At 37.8% G+C, this 21893-nt stretch overlaps 1 protein-coding gene across 21 annotated transcripts in view; it reads right to left on the bottom strand.

Annotated features, from left to right (window-relative positions):
• Window positions 1-21893, bottom strand: part of Dock9 (dedicator of cytokinesis 9) — a 280827-nt gene that overhangs the window by 95665 nt on the left and 163269 nt on the right. For 20 of the 21 annotated variants that reach the window (XM_046454796.2, XM_046454805.2, XM_058582766.1 and 17 more), the window contains exons 10-15: window positions 16631-16705; window positions 15312-15452; window positions 14634-14834; window positions 14122-14244; window positions 10198-10280; window positions 9512-9634 (exon numbers count right to left, since the gene is read on the bottom strand). In XM_046454796.2, coding sequence (XP_046310752.1) covers window positions 9512-9634; window positions 10198-10280; window positions 14122-14244; window positions 14634-14834; window positions 15312-15452; window positions 16631-16705 — 746 coding nt within the window. The remainder of the gene's footprint in view (window positions 1-9511; window positions 9635-10197; window positions 10281-14121; window positions 14245-14633; window positions 14835-15311; window positions 15453-16630; window positions 16706-21893) is intronic. The other variant, XM_058582760.1, reaches the window with a different exon arrangement.

Raw genomic sequence — 21893 nt, 5'->3', positions numbered from 1 at the left:
GTAAAATTAATTTTAATACTATATTTAATTTAATCTGACAGATCCAAAATATTACAATTTCAGTATATAATCAGTATAATAATGTGCAAAGTCTTCAAAACCAGGTGTGTGCTTCTCAGTTCAGACTATCTATATTTCAAGTGCTCAACAACCAAATGTGTCATAAGCTACGGTGTTGAACAGCATGGGTCTAGATAAAGAACACCAATAAAACAGTTAGAAAGTATTATTTAGAACACTTATTTAGAACCATCAACATTCAGAATTAGAAATCATTAGGTCCCAATGGCTAAAAAAATGCTGGGTAGAAAATAGACACTACTCAATGAAACAGTTGTTTGTCTTTGATCTGACTCAATCCAATACAGGCATTTCCTCTGATGTTCCTGACAAGCACTGCTGCTCTCCAACCCTTCCCAGTGGCAAGGAAACTTTCCATACAGCCATTCCCATGGCAGGCTGCTCTTCCTCTTAGTATAGTGAAATTTACTTTCCCCAAGCATCTGTTCCTCAAGGGGGCTGGTTCTGTCCCTCTATCTGTCAACCACCTAGAGCCCCACATTCTCAAGTCCTCCATTCTTAGCACTTCGGTGCCTTCTTTTAATGCCACTTCTCTCCCTGAAGAACATGCTATTAAATCATGGTGCAGAACTTCACAGATTAGGAGCTGTGTAGTCTGACCAGCTGGAGTAGAGCAATTGTCTGGTTTGAGCAATAACTCATTTACTAATGCAGCCCCAATGTCATTACTTTTGATAACCACATCACCCTAGTGACCCACATTAAATTATAAATCACCTAAAATCTCAACATCTGTTTTCACATGCTTTATTATCATGCTCATCTCTGTGCCCTGTCTTTATACAATTATGATTTTGGACTTCAGAATAGGATTTTATTTTACCTAATGAAATTTCATCTTTTTACATTTGAGCCATTTCTAATTGATCTGAATCCAGAGTCTAAGATCTAATGTATTAAATATTCCTAAGAGCTTTAAGTCATGAAGACATTTAATCAGTACATTATATCCTCATAAACATTATTGATGAAGATACTGCACAGAATATTGCTAAGAACAGGCTCCTTCTCAAATCTCCAGAGGCCCCTTTCCAGATGAACACTAGTCTGTTAAACACCCTTCCTGGTGTCTGATTATTCCAGCAACTGAACAACGCCTACTCACAAGTGTAACACTTTTCTGATTTGTTCAAAGGATATAAACATGATAAATTCATTCTGCCAGGGCCTTGCATTTCTCTACTTCACCAGCTTAGCAACCTTTAAAATAGGGAAGAAATGAGGGAGGTAGGATAACTAGCTCAATATGACATGACCTATTCCTAGAAGACAGAATGCCACCACATGGCTCTTCATAAGCCACCTGTTTAACAATTTCTTTCAGAGTGTGGCCAAGGAACGTAAGAGCTTAGTGGCCAACAGACTCAGCATTTGGTTTTGATCCCATTTTTTAAAAGTTCCTACTTCTTATTTTTAAAGAATCCTCTGACATTACTGCTGTCCATTAAGCAGTCTCACATGAAAATTCTCAGTATATCTTGGAATCTTATTTATCTGAATTAGGACCTATAAAAATTTGAAATTCTTGCTTTCTTACAACCAGAGGCCATGTTGACTCGTTCCTTCTCAGCCCATCCCTTCCTGGTGCTAAGATGCAGAATCTCTTTCTCTGAAGGTCTCTCATTTCCACTTGTCTTATATTTGCACATGAGTTTAAATGTGCAATTCACTGAAATCCCAAGAGATACAATAATCAGGAAGGCAAGTCAATATCTCATAAGTCAATAAATTCTTTCTTTGGTTAAAAAGAGTTCTAGCTAAGAGATCTCCAGGTACAGTGCAGCATCTCCCTGCGTTTTGCCTCTATGGCCACTGTGAGAGATGTTTCACACAAACACATGGTCTGTCTTTTCCAGCAGGAGAAGGGTTAGTGTTTCCTCTACAGTCACTTCCTGAGAGCTCCCAACTACATCCCAAGCGCTATGTATTACCACAATGGTATACATCACACAAAGTTCTTTAGCGGAATTGACCCTCAGATGCATGGGATTTTATGCAGGTGAAAATTTCCTGGCACATATTGCCCCACTCCACCTCTTTATTTGAGCAATTTAGCATTGCAACATCCCAGAAAACACTGCAATCCACAAAATCTTATAAAAACCTATGACATTGTGTCTGCTTCCCTGAGTTTGAAATATTCCATTTATTTTTTAAAAATATTTTTTAGTTATATATGTATACAACATCTTTATTTTTATGTGGTGCTGAGGATCAAACCCAGTGCCTCACACATGTGAGGCAAGCACTCTACCATTGAGCTACAGCCCCAGCCCAAAATATTCCATTTATTATAAACAACAGTTTTAAAACTAAGTATCCAAGAGTAGTGTTTTTTCACTTGCTCCTTGTTATTTCCATCTAGGAATGATTAGGCATCTTCTTTATTTTAAAAACATCACTCCAATATCATCCACATTTAAATTTTTGAGAGAGCTAGACTTCTAAGCAGACAAATTTTAAATAAACAATCTTCACTGGAAATATTTCTACAACATATTATGTACTTCATACCTAAATACATCTATTTCTTACTGTTTCCTCTCTACTGAGATCTTTTCCTTGCAGTGCTGCTTCTATGCGGGCAGTATTTCCAAATGTTTCCAAGCACAGATCTGAGCTCAGTCTATACCACAAGGCTTTGTGAAAGCTGTTTACCAGCTTTAAGTTTTTAAAAACATGATCTTAAACCTATTTCAAAAGTTTATGGGTGTTGTTGAACCTGGCTTACTAAAAATCAAAATCTCTGCTGCCATTTTTTTATGTATTTCCAAGTGGTGCTGTGAATGTGTGTGTGCCACATGTGGTGAATTCTCTCATTACTGGAATCAGATGTTTTTTGTTTTTAGTGCTAAAAAGTCTATATTTTATGTAAAAATTTACAAAATAATGCTTGAACATGAATACCCATTTTAAAACTGAATCAATCTGATATAGATGTACTTAAGATATCTGGCACCTGGAAAATGCTCCTGTCTGTGTGTAGACTTAGGTGCTAGGATCAACCTTTTTCTTAGGAAAAGCTCTTTCTTCCAACAGCAAGAACATTCCTGCTGACTCAACAATTTTCACAGAGGGAAGGGGAATAGAATCACAAACTAGCAGTCATCCTGTGTCCCTGGACTTGGGGTCCTTCCCTATGTATTTCTGCAGCTTGGACCTCTCTTTCCTACTTTCTGGATTGTTCCATTACAATGGTTAATTGGCTATACAGGCATGCTTGCTGATGGTGAATTTAATCTAATAGCATTTTGTAAAAGGAAATAATCCCTAAAAGCTGTGGTATCATAAAACAAAAACACCAACAAAAAAACCCCTTCTATTTCTGGTTGCTCTGGCTGGAAGGTTGAATATTGAGTGTCTGGAGAGGTCAGACTGCTGTCAGGGAAAGTATACCAGCACTTTTCCTGAGCAGGAGCCACCCCCTTCAGTGGAGGTTGATCTCCACCAAACTTAAGATTCACTTCAAATATAGAAAAAGTTCATGTGATCATATGTATTCAAAAGCATTAATTCAAAAGCATTTTAAAAGAATCATCTTAAAAAGGCATAATGGCCCCTTGGACATGGATATGTACCTGAATATATTCATGGAAAACTGTAACTTCCAACTGTAGACCATGGGGGATAGAAAGGGCAACATTCAAAGTTTCACATTATATCAACATTCCAGGAGAAGCTGGCTGCAAAAGGGCGCAGGGGTCCAGGGGACTGAAGTGAAGCTTGGAGACAAATGTTTGGCTTTGCACACAATGTTTCCTTTGTTGGTGCATTACTCAAAGGACTCAAATGGGGATTTGCTGCTTTTGTGGTAGCTGTAGGGGCCAAATATTATCTGGAGTCCCAGAAAAAAGGATAAGAAGCCATCAATGAAGATAGTGCCTGGAAACATCTTCATGATTTCTTAACTCTTATAAAAATAAGATTTTTTCACTGTTGTCTGAGTGTTTGTTCTAAGTAAGAATGAGACTAAGGTTTTTAGATGTCTGTTTATTTGTATATACTAGTAAGGTTTAATAAAGTAAGAAAAACATAAAAAATAAAAAGAAACATATGATTGAAAGAAATGACATGTTTTTGTTTAAACAAAAATCATTTATAAAGTTATATCTATGAGAAAATCCAATAAGCATTTATCAAGTGCTCAAGATGTGTTACAATGGACACTATACTCAGTACTATGGGCAAAGTACAAGTGAGATATACTTCCAGTCCTCAAGAGGACAAAACCTCTTCATATTGTCAACTACTTATGACAAAGGAGGATAATTACTCTCATGCAGCATGTACAAATCTCTACCAGAAGGTTTAGTGTCTAGCTCTACTTAGAAGCAACAAAGGAGACGAGACCAGCAGAGAAATACCACTCTAACATGGCCTTTTATTCATCATCACCACTGCTCTAGGTGGCAGGGTTATTATGACCCACCCTTAAAAAGAAGACAAGACTTGGGCAAAGAAGCCAAGAAACTTGCCCCAGGTCTCCTCAAAAGGATATGAGCTATGGACTGAGTACTGAAAAATGAGGAGAGTTCTCTCAAAGAAACACAGATTGATAAGGGACATGCATGCTGTGTTTGTAATCTGTGTGCTGCCAATGGGAAAGGATGGGGACACAATTTGGACAGAGGAAGAGTATGGTAAAGTCAAGGTCCACAGTAGGTTTGAGAAAATCAAGTAGTCCTACCTAGCTTGATACAGTGTCAACAGAGTGAAGCAGGGGTGAGAATGTAAAATGGGGATGCAAAGAAAATAAATGTCTGAATACAGACACCTAAAAACCCTAGTCACATTCTTACCTAAAAGACCTGAGGTAGTAGCATTTAAAAAGGTCTACATTTTAACAAAAATACTCCATTTTAATACTTATGCCTTTGGATTTCCAACAGAAGTTAAAGATAACACCAGGATCAAATAAAAATGTAAAATTTAAAACCCCAAGTCTTTCTTCTAGATACAAATATTTTCAGGGCACATATGTCAGCTTTACTATCCGTCTGATAGAACTGTTTTGTTACTAATTCGGAACATATCCAGGGATAATTATCTACAAGGGAAAAGGGAAGAAAGGCTTAGGAACGTTGGCAGCAATTCTGTAAAAACTTGGGAAGTTTTAAGAATTTTTTCTCATATATATTTTTAAATCACAGGAGCAGAAACAATAGCTTGGATTTAAGCTGGTACTCAGGCTACTGACATGAGATATTTCCCACAAAGAAATAAAGTGGAAAGAAAAAGAACAATGCTAAAATTTTGGTATATATCCTATATGACTATTTTTATGCTTGTTCATCTTTCCTAGCTGTTTGCCTGTTCATTTCTCTATTTGTATACAAAAATATATATTTTCTTCTAAAAAATAAGGACATAGGTACAATTTCTTCTTCTTAATCAATTATGTTTACCTTCTTAAGTGAATTCATGTAGACCTACATCATGTTTATTAAGAGTTGCATGAGGGTCTAGGGTTGCAGCTCAGTGGTAGAGCGCATGCCTAGAATCTGTGAGGCGCTGGGTTCGATCTTCAGCATCACATAAAAATAAATGAATAAAATAAAGGCAGTATGTCCACCCACAACTAAAACTATTTTTAAAAAAGAAAAAAGATTTTCATAAAATCTAGTGAGATAAGATACTGTGATCTATTTAACTATAAGCAACTAGCTTTTCAAAAAATTAATTTATTATTTATAAGGAAGGTTAAAAACTTCCAGAAAAAAGTAAAAAAAAAAAACAAAAACCCAAAATGACAATAATTACTATATGACAATAAGGTATATATAATACATTTCCCATGATCATTATGATACTTTTTTTTTAAAGATGCTAACTGTGGTTCATGTTTATAAACCTGAAAAATCAGAAATATTCTATCAAAAATTGAGGTAAAGATCTAGTCTATGGTTCACCTGCTCAATAGGTTATTATAATATTCATTAATAGGCATTAAAATTATATTTATAAAAATTTATTAACCTTCAGGAAATGCTTGTTATTACAGAGAAAAACATATGCTTAAATCTATATAAATATATGTATCTAGCATGACTATAACTCCATAAAGTACATATAAAGAAAATACTCCTTCAAAGTTCAGCATGGGGGCTGGGGCTGTAGCTCAGCAGTAGAGCACTTGCCTGGCATGTAGGAGGCACTGGGTTTGATCCTCAGGACCACATAAAAATAAATAAATAAAATAAAGGTATTGTGTCCATCTAAAACTAAAAATAAATATTTTTTAAAAATTCAGCATGGTCCTCTGTGAAAGGTAAAATTAGGAGTAAACCATTTCTCCTCCTCTTACTCTTTTGCATTTCCCCAAATTTCTATGATGATCATGTATTATGTTTATAAATGAAAGAACCTCTTTTAAGTATAAAAATAAAGTGCTGTTCTTTCATTTCATCTTCTAAGAATGGTAGCACATTCACAGAAATCTAGAAGCACTCTCTGACTAAGCCTTATGTCCTTACCAGGGCACACTGCTGTTGGATGGTGACAGCAGCCCCTGTGGCCCAGGAATCCTGGGAGGCTAACCTAGCAGTCTTCATTCTTTACCTACCTCCTTATGGACCCCTGCTTCAGTGACCTAAATGTGGGGGTAAAGGTTCATTTAGAAGCAACCAAATGGGTGTGTACTGTACTGCTGAACTGGCAAACCTTATAGATACAGCAGAGATAACTACCTTAGTGATAGCAAACTGAGGTTTTATTTCTCATTAAAGTCCCAAATAAACAGAAAGGCAATAAAAAACTGTAGAATCACATAATCAAAGGACTTTAAGAATCCTTCATCAGTTTCAAAGAGACCTACCTGGATCCATCTAAGATTTCTACCTTTTGAATTCTCTGACAAAGACTGCACATCATGGAAGGCTGAAGCCACCTGCTGACATGGGTGTGCTTAAATTCTCATTAATAGTACATCTCTATGGTTTTGGAACTTACTGAGCCTCTTTCTAATATCTATGTCTTTTCTATTCTTCCACTGAAGAAAGAGAAGAAAAAAGTTTAACTGAAGTTACAGAAAACTAAACAGCCATTCTTGATTTTCAGGCAAACTGATAATATTGGTATTTTGATATTTTATTTTCAAATAAAAATATGAGTCATTATTATTTATCTATGGCTATTATTTACCTATGAGTACCCACTCTGGGCCATTCCTTTCATTTTATTTCATTGTTATTCTGAGAGCTCAGCTAGAACAACTCTAATATCAATCTCCCCATAAAAGAAATCAGTTTCACAGGTTCAGAAGTGAACTTATTAGGATGGAGCTACAAAAGAGCACAGGTTAAAAATACAGACCCTCATGTCAGATGCAGTGGTGCACACCTGTAATCTTAGCTACTTGAGAGGCTGAAGCAAGAGGATTACAAATTTGAGGCTGATGTCAGCAACTTAGCAAGATATTGTCTCAAAATAAAAAAATAAAAAGGCCTGGGTATACAATCAATCAACAAATATATGGAAAAATGTACATCATCTCTAGCAATTAGAGAAATGCAAATCAAAACTACTCTAAGATATCATCTTACTCCAGTAAGAATGGCAGCTATTATGAAGACAAACAACAATAAGTGTTGGCGAGGATATGGGGAAAAGGTACACTCATACATTGCTGGTGGGACTGCAAATTGGTGCAGCCAATATGGAAAGCAGTATGGAGATTCCTTGGAAAACTGGGAATGAAACCACCATTTGACCCAGCTATCCCTCTCCTCGGTCTATAACCAAAAGGACTTAAAAACAGCATACTACAGGGACATAGCCACATCAATGTTTATAGCAGCACAATTCACAATAGCTAAACTGTGGAACCAATCTAGATGCCTTTCAGTAGATGAACGATTAAAAAAATGTGGCATATATTCACAATGGAATATTACTCAGCAATAAAAGAGAATAAAATCATGGCATTTGCAGGTAAATGGATAGCGTTGGAAAAGATAATGTTAATCCCCCCAAAAAACAAATGCTGAATGTTTTCTCTGATATAAGGAGACTGACTCATAGCGGGGCAGGGAGGGGAAGCATGGGAGGAATAAATGAACTCTAGATAGGGCAGAGGGGTGGGAGGGGAAGGGAGGGGGCAGGGGTTAGCAATGATGGTGGAATGTGATGGACAAGTACATGTATGAAAACATGAATTGGTGTGAACATACTTTATATACAGAGATATGAAAAACTGTGCTCTATATGTGTAATAAGAATTGTAATGTATTCCGCTGTCGTGTATTTAAAAAATAAAATCGATTTTTAAAAAAAGGCCCGGGGATGTAGCTCAGCGGCAGAGCATCCCTCAGTTCAATCCCAAATACTGCAAAAAAAAAAAAAAAAGAGAGAGAGAGAGAGAGAGAGAGAGACAGAGAGAGAGAGAATGCCCCTCAGGCACACTGACTTCCACCTACTACCAGCTATGTGATGTGGTAATAATACCGCTTAATCTCTTCATGAATCACTGTTATAGATTGAAATGTATCCTCCAAAAAGATCTGGCAAATTCCTAATCCCTGAATGAATGTGGCTATATAAGGAAACAGGGTCTTTGCAGATATAATCTGTTAACACAAGGTCTCTCTAATTAGCCTGCTCCAATGTGGCTAGTATTCCTCCTAAGAAGGAAATCCAGAGATAGGAACACAGTCACATGAACACAGAAGCAGAGACTGGAGGGCATTTGGCCATGAGCCAAAGAATGCCAGAGGCCACCAGAAGCTAGAAGGGACAAGGAAGGATCTTCCTCTAAAGACTTTTGAGGGTGTGGCCCTGCCAACATCTTGATTTCAGGCTGTAAGCCCTCAGCACTATGAATAAATATCTGTTTCTTGAAGTCATGCAGTTCACAGCATTATTGTTATAGAAGTTCTATAAGGAAAATGATACTCTCATTATTATTAAAAGAGCATTTAGAATAATTCGTGCAAAAAAGTAAATACTATGTAAGTTGTTATCTTTCGCCCAATTTCCCATCCCTAGGAATTGTTTATCTCAGACTATCCACCTCTCTCCGGCTCCTTCCACCCTAACACCCAATCAGGAAATCAAACCCAGTAATTGTGTCTTTCTGATGTCACTTGAAGTAGCTCTCTTCTTCCTATTTCCTCTTGAGAGGGCTTTGCTGTGCCTCTTCTCAACTCTTGACAGAGCCCCTCAACAGATTCCTTTTTTAGGCACAACTCTACCCCCTAACCTATCCCTCTCAGCACCACCCCAAACATCCCATACAGAATTAAAAATAACCAGGTTACTCTGCTGGTTCCAAATCTTTTCTTCCTTCTGAAGGACTTGGGGAGATGTTCTGTGCCCATTCCCCATTCCCTCTGAAGTCTGAGGTGAGCAAGTTATGTGACTGTTCCCATCTCTCTCCCCCCACCATGCAACCTCTGTTTCTCAGGCGTGGAAACAAGTAAGAATTTAAACTCACTTCCGAAAGTCTGCAAGTAACTTGAGCATGTCATCATTCGATAGCTTATTACTGTCTTGCCTGTAGACTGCAGAAAATCTGGCATTTTTATCAAGGTTTCCAGATGCATCTTTAAACAATGTCCTGAAATAGCAAAACAAGATTCCTAAACTGGGTTTCCAAAACATCAAAATAAATTCATCATTTAACTCTGGTCCTCTGCAAAGCCTAATAACTATTCAATTGGCTGTAGTCAACAGAAACCTCATTATCTAAAAATATGGAAAATACTAATGAGGATGAATGTAACTAATTCAATTTACACAGAAAACAGTTCCAGCAGACAGGCTTGTGCATAGGAAACAGCACACACATTCAAATGCATAAGAAGTAAAGACCACAGGGAGAGGCCACTGCAGTCCTCCTCAACTGCCCCCAGCTGCTTCCTACTCCTAGCTGGAAGCATGTGGCAGGGACCTGGAATCCCTCTTGAGCTCACCTCCTGCGCACCCTTTCAGTGGTAGATGGCTACGCTTTGTCCAACACCTTTCTTCTGTGTAAGTCTGCTACATGATTTTTCACACTTAGGCTTGCTTACTCTCAGCTTTACACATTCAGATCCTCTTTGACTTGGATAACAAACCAAATAAGTCTATCTACTTATCTACCTGTCTATCTATTTATGTTATAAAAGTTGTTCTCCTTACCTTGCTGCCCAAGCAAATGGCATTCTGTACTGTCCTAGTCTTTGGCATGCCTGCTTGGCATTCTTGAGCACCTTCTGGGCAACCTTGAAGACATCAGAATAAAGCCATGAGATGCTGAATCCTACTGACAGGAGAATTACGATCTAAAGAGCCATCATCACACATTCCTTAAATCAGCTCTCACTGTAGCATCAGATGCATGGAAAAGCACATCCTGTAGGAATGAATATGGCTTACCCACACTCAGCACAGACTTCTTTTTTTAATGTACTCTATGATTTTCAACAATGTTGAATGATTACTGTTTTCAAAATGCATGTCTTTGGTCTTTGGCAACAAACATGATATTTCACAGACTTTCATTTGTATTTTTAACTAAGGGCTATTTTATAAGTCCAATGAGTTATTAATAACTACTAAAATATTTGGATTCATGCTGAAATATACTGCATTACCAGAATTAAAGGAGAACATCAACAAACACTAAACTTTCTCAGATCCTAATGTTCACCAGTTGGAGCAGATTCTCACAATTTAGGGGTTATTTATTAGTAAGACATTATTAGGTACAGACTTAGGCTATGGTTTTCAATTGCTGTGTTTTTGCTTCCTACATTTAAATTACTGCTACTTTTACTTCCTAATGATCGATTTTGTTTTGTTGTGAATTGACTGATAAACCCTTGAGTACAAAACAGGCACATTTGATTTTCGCCAAAGACATGCATGTCATATATATGGCAGGTCTATAAATGAGATGTTTGATTGATTCAGATAGGGTGGTGAGTTAAAAGAGTCCTTAACATTACTGAAGACATCAAAGTCAAACCAATTTTAGGAAATGTACTCTAGCATCTATGAACCAAAGTGGGTATGTCAAACTGCAGAGTCAGTGTCGTTGTTAGAAATGCAATCTCAGGGCCTGCCCCAACCATCCTGGATTAGAACCTCATCCTGAAGAAACCTGCAGTGACCTGTGTGCACCATCAGGTGTGAGAATCACTTGTTAGAACTCTTAGTAATAGAACAATAGAGTTAAGTCACCCTGAATCCAGCTGTATGTCTCCATAGGCCATTAAACCTGTCTGAGCTCACCTGAAAAATAAAGGGCTTGCATGATACTTTCATGATCTCTTCCAGTTACAAAACTTAATGATCCTCCCACAATCATACTATGGGAAGAACTGCCTGCTTGAGTGAACTGGACTCAAGTCCAGTTAGTTAGTGAGCTCTGAGGCATATGCAGTCCATGGATAAAAAAACAGTCTAACATTCCTGGAGAGTCAGTTTTACTTAAACATTTTAAGATTCAAGATTTTTAGATTCTACTAGTAACATATATTTACATTTATATAGTAAAACAGTGTTTGCATAAAATTTAAAGCTAGAATAAAGCTTTGATAAATTTCACTCTTCCCTGAAGCAAATAAGGCCATCTCCAAACTCCAGTCTCATTCAAACTCACCAAGGGTGCAAAGATTAAAAAAAACAAAACAAAACATGAAAGAGTGAAAAATAAGATTTTGCCGCTTTGGCTTTCCCCCTACTCCTGTCTTTTTTTTAAATGGTAGATACTACAAAGACTTTTCATATAAACAAAAATTTATTCTAAGTGACATTCTAGACCATCTAGATGAAAAACAGGAAGAGACAAATTTGATAGAAGAAAATAATCTTCTCACTGTATCATCCCCACCAAAGCTTCTATGCTGATGTGAGATGGCTGAGTCTTAATTTCTGCTTTAATTTAAGGTAGGAAATTAATCCCTAGACGGGCTTTACATGGCATAAGTAATGAAAAAGCAGACTTCAACAGATGCTCAATGGACATTGGGGAGTGTGCAGAGTAAGGTTTAGCCCAGTGATATTGAATTTTTCACCAACATGCCAAATTTCAAATTGTGCACGTGGCAAGCAGTAGTAACAAGGCTGATGTGTACGGGCTTTGCAAGTATACTGCAACCACAGTTGGAAAGTAGATCTTAACTGAGCTTTCATTGATTATTATTCAAAACATAGAAGAGCTGAAAGAGGTTCTTATCCAAGGTTTAACAGCCTTGTTTTTAAAAAAATAAAATGGCTTCTCTCCAGGGACCAAACTTTTCTCAGCTTTTATCAGCCAAAAAGGCTTAATGTTTGAAGCAATGAGCCTGGTAAATGGGCTTTTAGTTGACTGGGGCCATTATAAATCACGATGCCTTGCATGCTTTCTGTGATTCATGGTGTCTATAGCAATGGCTCATACATTATCTTTTTGATCCTTACCCAGTCCCTGAGAGGAAGGCAAGGGCAAATAGTAACATCATCCTGCACCCACAGATGGAATATCTGGGTGCTAAAGAGGTGATCTGACCAAAGTATGCAGGATAGTTAGGCGTTCTGCACCCACCCAGGTCTTCTGACACTTGGAGCCTATTCTTTAATGACCATCCTGCATCTCGGTGGACACATGTGACGTTTGATGGCCACAGTGATGAACAGAAGAAGAACTGAATCAACTCGGTAAACCTCAGCTGGACTCTCTAGTGTGTCCTTGTCAGTGTATCTAGGCTCTCTCTCAGATGACTACTTACAGCATTAAAAAATAGAGTTGGGAGCAGAGGCACGTGCCCATAACCCCAGCCACTCAGGAGACTGAGGCAGGAGGATCATTAGTTCAAGGTGAGCCTGGACAACATGGTGAGGCATCATTTCAAAAAACAAAGTAACTAAAAGTATTGTAAAACTAGTAAGGGCAGCAACACTCAACAGCTTATTTTAACCTAGTGGCACAATGTGCTACAAAGTGATAGGAACACTTTAGCCACTATAGCTGTGGGACATCAAACAGGTAACCACAGCTTTGCAGGCCTTAGTTTTCTGAAGAATGAAAGGAGATCTTATATAAGATGGTTTCTAACATTTAACAATGCTGTGGATGTCCATACATAGGCACTTCCCAAGTAACAAACATCTCTTTGAAAATACAACAAATATATATCTTTGATGTTTCCCTAAGGTCCTATCACTTCTGTCACAATGACCTTGATCCTCTAACAAAAAACAAGTGAACCTGAACCACTGGCACCACTGGCCAGACCATCTGAGCCAAGGCCATCTCCAAACTCCAGTCTCATTCAAGTATAACTGGACTAGTACAATTCCAGAACCCACAAGACATATCAACAAGTGGAATGAACTCTGTTTGGCTATTATACAAAGACATATCAACAAGTGGAATGAACTCTGTTTGGCTATAATACAAGTACCTTCTAAGTTAGAAAGTTTACAATCAAGCTGGCACTTCCTTTGTGAAGTACTTTAGGACGTAAGAATAGACTAGTCAAACAAAGTATTTTATTTACATGCTGAACTACTAGCATTAAAAATTGGACACATAGGGTTGGGGTTATAATCAGTAGCAAAGTGTGAATTTAGTATGTATGAGGCCCTGGGTTCAATCCCTACCACCAAAAAATAAAAAGTAAAAAAAAAGGAACACATAAAGTTAGAGAATAAATATATGCAGTGTTCTACATGTTTTAGACTATAAGTATGGCTTACCTTTTGTTTTATTAAAAATCTAATATTTTGATTACAGTAGATGGGGTAGAGAGAGAAGATGGGAGGGGAGGGGAGGGGAGGGGGGATAGTAGAGGATAGGAAAGGCAACAGAATACAACAGACACTAGTATGGCAGTATGTAAAAACGTGGATGTGTAACCAATGTGATTCTGCAATCTGTATATGGGGTAAAAATGGGAGTTCATAACCCACTTGAATCAAATGTATGAAATATGATATGTCAAGAGCTATGTAATATTTTGAACAACTAATAATAATAAAAAAATATATAAAAAAGACCTTAAAAAATCTAATATTTTGAAATAAAGTCCTTTTCTCAGATTGCTTTTTATCTTCATAAAACATGAAAGTCATTCATACCTTAGAAGAGTCTGAACTTTTCATATATGGCTCAGCACAATGTGTGATGCTCCCCTGAAGGACTTTTTCAATTCTGGCCACAAGAAATATGTCTGGATGAGGGCATGTGACTGAAAATATCCCCTAGGAAAAAAACAGTTTTTCCTCAGTAAGTAGAATTCACAGCGGCATTAAACAATATCATAACCATTAAAGCAGCAAAGCACAATGAAACGGTACAAGTTGTAGGGGGCATCAGCGTCCAGGTGATAATCAATAGGTGATCATCTGTTCAAAACGTCTGTTTGACAGGGGAGGCAGCTACAAAAAAGCTCAGAAAAAGAAATGAGAAACTAAAACCACTTCTCCCTCCATTTGCTTTTGCTGTCTAATTACATATTCTATCCATATAATTAACAGTCCAAGCTACCTCATTTGTGCATTACAAGGTTTCACTTTGGCATTTTCAATGTTTTTGTATATCATGTGCAAAATAATTCTGAGCATATGAGTGCTGGGCCCTTGTTCCCCACCTGCTTTGGATACTGCATGGCAGCTGCATGAAGGACGTCCTGAAAGGCAGGTGGACTCTGGCTGCCATTCATCAGAGGTGGGGATGTGGGAACCAGCATCTGCCGCACTGAGCAATGATTCAGGTCCACGTGGAAATCAGCAGAAATCTTTCTGTTGTACTTTATGTCAAACAGGGACAGGGTAACAAAGAAAGGCTCTACCTGAACAAAACAGAACAATCCAGATAATCACTGAGGTTCAAATGGTGGGAGAAAAAGAACACTGCTGTCAAAGAAGAAATTATGAGATCTATTTATGATTGTTGCCATAAATTACTACTATAGATAAACAGCCTTGTTTTTTGTCAGAGAATTAGGTTACAAAACACTTTAGGAAACAAAACAATTATTTTAACTTTGTATGTTTTGCTACTTAATGTATCCGCCACAAAAAACAGACAGTTGCTCTGCCTTAAGCATCTAAGATGAAATCTGCCTGCTTGAGCACTGAGCATACTACCATCCTTATCCTTTGTCACAAACATCCTGTCCCTGTAGGCTGCACAGCCCTCCCAAAGCATCTCATCTGCACATTGCACCTCTAGGACTTCACATCCAGGCTGCACTGTCCTGGGAAACCTGTCATATCTGAAATCTTTGAACATTAAAAAGATCTTTAATTTTAAAAAGGAAAATTACATTTGTAGTGGGTCCTTCTTCATTTTCAGCAACACAGCATTGCAAATTGAAAGATAAATCATTGCACTTGACAAGAATTCTTTTACCAAACTTCTCTTCAAATGGCTTTACTTCTGGTTCAGCTGATGGGAAGTCAAGCTTCTTTAAAAGAAAATGTAAATATATGAATGCATTATTATCCTACTTTAAAAATCCATTATAAATGTATCCAAACAAAACTGCCAAAATATATGGAAAAGTTATATACACTCATTTATTAACAACAGTGTTATAAATATATATATACACCTTCAAATGTGTATACACACCCACACACAAATAAAATGGGGAATATTAATCAGTCATTAAAATGAAGAAAATTCTGACAATATGGATGGACCTTGAAAATACTGTGTTAAGTGAAAGAAGCAAGACACAAAGGACAAATACTGTATGATTCCACTCTTATGAGATTCCTAAAATAGGCAACTTCATAGACACAAAAAGTAGAACAGAGGTTACCAGGGGCCTAGGAGAAGGAGGAATGGGGAATTACCATCTGATAGAGTGTTTCAGTGTAGGAAGATGAAGAAATTCCAGAAATGGATGGAGACATGGTTGCACAACAATGAGAATGTATTTATTGCCACTAAACTGTATACTTAAAAATGGTAAATTTTATGTTATATATATTATATCACAATAAACAAAAATTGTCCAAAGTTAATGTGGAGGTGGGAGTGGGAGGGAGGTTAGGAGGTTCATGAAGAAACAGAAAAATACTTATTCAAGTTAAATAGAAGTTTTATTTAAAAAAAAAAAAAAAAAAAAAACCACAATACCCAGGTTAAAATAGAGCAGAACCTTTGTCCCTTCTGGGCAGCTCTCTGTGGTGCTCACTATCCTGGGCAGCCCTGAAGGTCCTTACCACATGTGCTTGGATTTCACTAAGACACAGATGTGCATCACAGCACTGTCAGGTTTATATCTGGGACTGAGTCTGGCTGCTCAGGAGTTATCACTGTCTCCTGGTGTCTGCAGTGATACTTGCTATTTTCTAATGGTTACCTTAACAGGCAAATTATATGATCTTTGTGGACTTAAGAATGTCTTCAGCTAAATCTCAATATTCAACAATCTACTGAGTATCAAACATTCAAACTAATTATGCTATGATGATGAGAACACAGGTCATTTTAATTTTTCTTCTTTTCTCCAAATTTTCTACATTGTTACACTGCTTACCAACCCAAAATAAATGAAGGAAACAAACAAGCATCAAAAATTTTCTCCTCCCCATCCACTTAGTTTTAAATCTTAAATATTAAAATGGTTCTTACCTGGGCATCTGGGTCTAAGTAAAAAAGTTTAACTCTGCTTTCACTTTTCAGTTTGATTTCTGCTTCTCTGGTACTCTGATAACAAGATAAATAAAAAATACATTAAACAGTATCCAAAAGTGTTTGAAAGCTTCCCCATCATTTAGATTCAGGCTGTTAGACAACCATGCCCCCCACCTCTGAAAGAAAGCTGCATGTCAACAACAGATACACTAAGATGCAAGCGGCATATGATGTAAATGCTGGGGGGCTGGGGGTGGAGGTCATATGTGAACCCCGACTTTATGAGGCCAGCAGCCAACTGTGGAGTCAAAAGCAATCCAAAGAAAGCGCAAGAGAATAATTAAGCATCAAATTGTTAAGAAAGGCTGCATAAAGTAACAGATTTCTGGGATGGGTTTTGAACAAAGGTGCAGAATTTAGATAGCTAGGGGAAAAACATGGACATTCCAGGCTGACTGCACAGACAGATGGACAGACAATGAGGATGGAAATAAACCCGGGCAATAGACAGGATTAAATAGGGTCCAGTCTAAGACTGAGGATACAAAAAGAGAAAGAGGAAAAGGAAGGAATATATTTTGAGTGGTAGAAGAAAATCATGATAGGTTTTGAAGGATAAGATGCAGATTCATTCATTCAATATCCATTGAGCACCTACTTACTATGTGCCAGATGCTGGGGACAGAAACATGAATGAACAAAGTTCCTACTCAGAAGGAACACCAGTGGGGAGACAATAGATAAAGGAGTGAGAATGACAAAAGAAAGCATAAGGTACGGTGGGCGCTCACCTGGACTAGGAGTGGCAGTCAGAAAGGACCTCCCACAGAAGGAGACCCCTCCTGAAGGACAAGCACATTTGGCCAGGAAAGGAAAGGAGAACATTCCAAGAGGAGGTACTACAGGTGCACAGGGACAAGTCACAAATGGTCAAGTTGTTCATAATAACTGAATGGTTGGGCATGGTGGGGAAAAGGAAAGAGAAATGAATCTGGGACTTGTTTGCTAAAGAAAATGGATTTCATTTAGAATTCAAAATATCCCACGACAATTTAACAAGAATAAAATAATGACTTCTGCATTTTAGAATCGTTACTTGGGTAGGTCTGGAGCAATAGAATAAACAAGGTAAGGCTAGCAGGCCCCCAGGATCTTTCCTGGATTGTCACAATAGCCTCCTAGTCTAACACAACAATGCCTTTAACAAATCCCATGTTTTACCTTGGGTAGCCTGCTGAATGGTGATGCCACAAACTGAGAGAAAATTCAGGCAAAAGAGCAAGTTTGTGGAAAAGGTGATTTAAAAAATGGAGCATGCCTGCAGGGTTTTCAAGTGGAAACATACAGTAGACATGGGACTTAAGCACAAGGCAGAGAACAAAGTTAGAGTTACAGACTCAGAAACATCAGCATGCAGGTGGAAAGGAAGTCTTGGGCGGGGATGATACTGCCTGGGGAGAATGGGAAGGTGAGCCTGGGGGCTACACCAGGGGCTCCGACACTGAAGGGATGGCAGAAGATAAACCATTAAGGGAAACAGATGAATGGAGATGTGAGATGTGGGATAAAACAGATGAGACTTCCAAAGAGATTCACATGATAGAAGTCATCTCTAACCTTGCTTTTTATCAGGCTCGGAACCTCTAATCCATAGCCTATTCTTGGCAGCCATGGCTTTCTATTACTCTCAATCTCCATAATAACTTCTGTGGAGTGAGAAGAGATTGTCCTCTCCCATCCATTACTTTCCTGAGTCACCTCTCAGCACTTGGTAATGGGGCAATGACAGCCATAGCGGGGAAGATGTCCTATCCTCTCTGCTGGTAGCTGAGCAAAATTGATTATTATATTTCTAATCAAGTCTATTGAGAAATTAAACATCATCTTGATTTTCTCAGCTCTAAAATTGCTTTAATAGATCCTTAGCAATGACCCAAACTGTCATAACTATACTTAATTAACTCTCTATGTCCAAATGAAATGGCCACTAGAATACTAAGAAACTGGTTCTAGTTCTAATTCAGTTGTTAACCAAGCCCTGCAAGCTAATGAGACTCTCTAGATTGTTTTCATTTCTAAATAAAAAGTCTCTTGGCCCAGAAAAGTTTATTCTGAGGCTCTCTGAAGGAACATGAAGGCTTCTGGAGGACAAGGGCATTCCTACAAATGTCCTGCTCATGTTTTCAGGGTATAGCATGGGGCTGGTGTAGCCCCCTCCATACAGGAGATGAGATTGCTTCGTCTTGCTTATAACTTTTCCTAATTTTTCACACAGAAAGAACCAGAACATACACAAGGGGAATCTACTGAACTGAACCAAAGAACTTGCTTTACATTGTACTATGTTTCCTAATAAGACCATCAGTACTAGGAGCTGCAAGCTACCACAAACAGTATATTCTACTTCTGAATCCTCTGCTCGAGTTCTTCGACTAAGGCAAAGACTATGATCTCAGATGCTACCATGGAACAATGGGTTCTTAATGCAGATGCAATTCCTGGTGCCTTTCTGAAAGATGCTCCTTGTGTCAAGTTGACTGTGCTAGTTTAGGAGATGAGAAATTAATAAAGTAAGAAAAACTGCTATGGGCTCCATAGAATTAGAGGACAAGTAGGGATGCAGGCACCTACAAGAAACAGCAGCAGCAGCAACAACAAAACAACTAGTAGCCAAAATAGACACATAACATCCTAATGTTGCCACTAACATCCAATGAATTCATAGTCTTCATCAGAAACATGCCTTCTTGGGAAAGAAGGGACAGCTTTAGATGAATAATAACCTAAAAGCTCAATCTACTTTACATACATAGTTCTGCTGTGGGCTAGATAAAAAGCAAATTCAGCTTCTTTTAATGTTCCTTCCATCCCTCCCAAGGCTAAAGATGATGCACTGAACAGAGAAGAAGCCCAACAGGGGCTGAAGGAATTACCAAGGGAAGGAAGCATTTACTACAATTTAAAAATTCAGAAAAGATGTCTGCTAAACTGTCTGGGTTCTGACAAGTTCTGCTAGTTTGGCACTATGGCCCTTACTCAACCCCATTGAGACTATCAAGTTTGAGACACCATGCTCTTTTATTTAACTGTGGAAGATTTAACTGGAAACATAAGTTCATTCACTTAAAAAGAATTTAAGGATATAGGAAGAATAATTTTGGATTAAGAAAACTCTGCCTCTCTTTCAGAACCACAAGGGGAGACTAAATTAAGAGTGAGCTACTGTTCTTTTGAGTATAAAAAAAGCTCAAAAACAGGAAAACATAAGGGCAAGCATGAGGGTTTTCTTCAAACTATTTTTTTTACAAAATACAGTATATGTTTCAATGTAACTGAAGATGAATGCAAGCAGAGAGAAATTAAACAACTACTGGTGGGGTTTACAAACTGATCATGTTACCCCCTGATTTTCTAGGGAAGAAACCAATTGACTAACCATACAGTTTGTATATGTAATGTAAATATTTAGAAGGCTGATGCTATACATTCTGTTATCCCCTGAAAACCTAAGTCCATTTCATTCGTGCCATATGCAGAAGGCCCCTCCACAATATTCCAGAATGGGACATGGGTTATTTTTGCACTAAAACAACTTCCTGTCAACCATATCCTGTTTGGCTATGTCTCAGTCACAATGGAAAACAAAAGCCGGGGCAACAAAATGAGTGAGGCAGAAAAGAGAAGCTGACCAGAGAGACACTGCCACTAAATTACACCTTCAATCACCTTTAGCCTTCTTCCCTTATATAGAGCTTTCTCTGAAATCATACTTAACTGTGGCCCTGCCTCCTCCTGACCCTTTCTAGCATTTTCCTTCCTTGATACTGACCTTTTTACCCCTTCATCCCCTGACTGAACTCTCCCTCTGTGCACAGCTGTGTGTCTCCTGCTCTCTAGCCCCTCACACCCCATACACACTTAAATCTCTGATTCTGTAGCCATGGAATCCATTGTTCCTAAAACAGGATGACTATCATCAGTCAACTCCTCTGCTTTCCCAACAGATGCAAATGATCTTCATCCCAGGAACACCATAGGGAGATGATAAACATCCAGGTTTTGGGTTCTGAGGGACCAAGCACAGGTTTCTAATTGGTGCCTGGGCCCCTCATGCCAGGCCATTAAAAGGCACAGGTGACAGATATCTCTTTCTATACTCCTGATGGCGGCAAGCTAGGTCAATGACAATACATCTTAATTTTCTTCTTTCAATTTCCCTTCAAAAATATTACCTTCTGCCTTTTACTACTTTCTTAAATAAAAATATTTTAAAACTGCTGGGAGCTAGGGAGAAACACACAATAAAGACAGTACCCTGCTTCATTTGTCAGGCTTTGATCATAACCCAAAGTGAGGAATATATCATACATTACAATGCATGCGCCCCCCCCCTGCACATATAGATAATAGATAACAGTGTCTATAATAATTAATGACAGTGTAGTTTATATTCTCTATTCAATTCTATAATAATTAATGACACTGTAGTTTACATTCTCTATTCAATTCTACTTAATTTTTTTTAAAAAAATGTTAGTCACATAAGATTGGGCCTGACACAATTAGTACAAACTGAATGGTTCTAAGCATAGGAAGGTCTAGAACAGCCAAAACAAATCTATGGTGATGATCAAAATAATGACTATCAGTTGGCAAGGGGTGCAAGAAAGTCTTCTTGGATGCTATAAATGTTCTTTACATTATTTTGGAAAGTGGTTATATCTGTGTACAAATGTGAATTCCATCAAGCTATATACTCCATTCTGGAGTATCTTACTTTATTTAAGTTGCACCTCAGTCAAAAACAAATAAAAATTAAAACTAAAAGAAAGAAACGGGGGCTGGGGCTGTAGCTCAGTGGTAGAGCGTTTGCCTAGCACATGTCAGGCACTGGATTCAATCCTCAACACCACATAAAAATAAATACATAAAATAAAGTTAATGTGCCTATCTATACTTTTTTTAAAGTAAGAAATAGGGGCTAAAATCAACTAAATTGATTTCACCAACAAAAATGGCTTCAGTTAACTCGGTGGTAAGACATAGTTTGAAAATAATGTTAAATGTTAATATTTTTAAAACAATATAAGAATATATACAAGTGTGTGCATTTCTATAACTTTCCCTTGGTCTTAGGATCAAGCAAAGCTGAATTTTGTTGCCCCAGTAGTAAGAGAAGAAAAGAGAGCATAACTCCTTTACGTCTTCATAGGAAAATATACAGATTTCTAATCATTCAACATTAGCCTCAAATAATAAA

The sequence above is a fragment of the Marmota monax genome, unplaced genomic scaffold (genome assembly GCF_021218885.2).
Source record: "Marmota monax isolate L192 unplaced genomic scaffold, Marmota_monax_Labrador192_F-V1.1 WCK01_AAM20220418_F8-fsc00026, whole genome shotgun sequence".
Taxonomy (NCBI): Eukaryota; Metazoa; Chordata; class Mammalia; order Rodentia; family Sciuridae; genus Marmota; species Marmota monax.
Note: the sequence above shows the minus strand (reverse complement) of the source record. Positions and strands in the feature narration are given on the sequence as shown.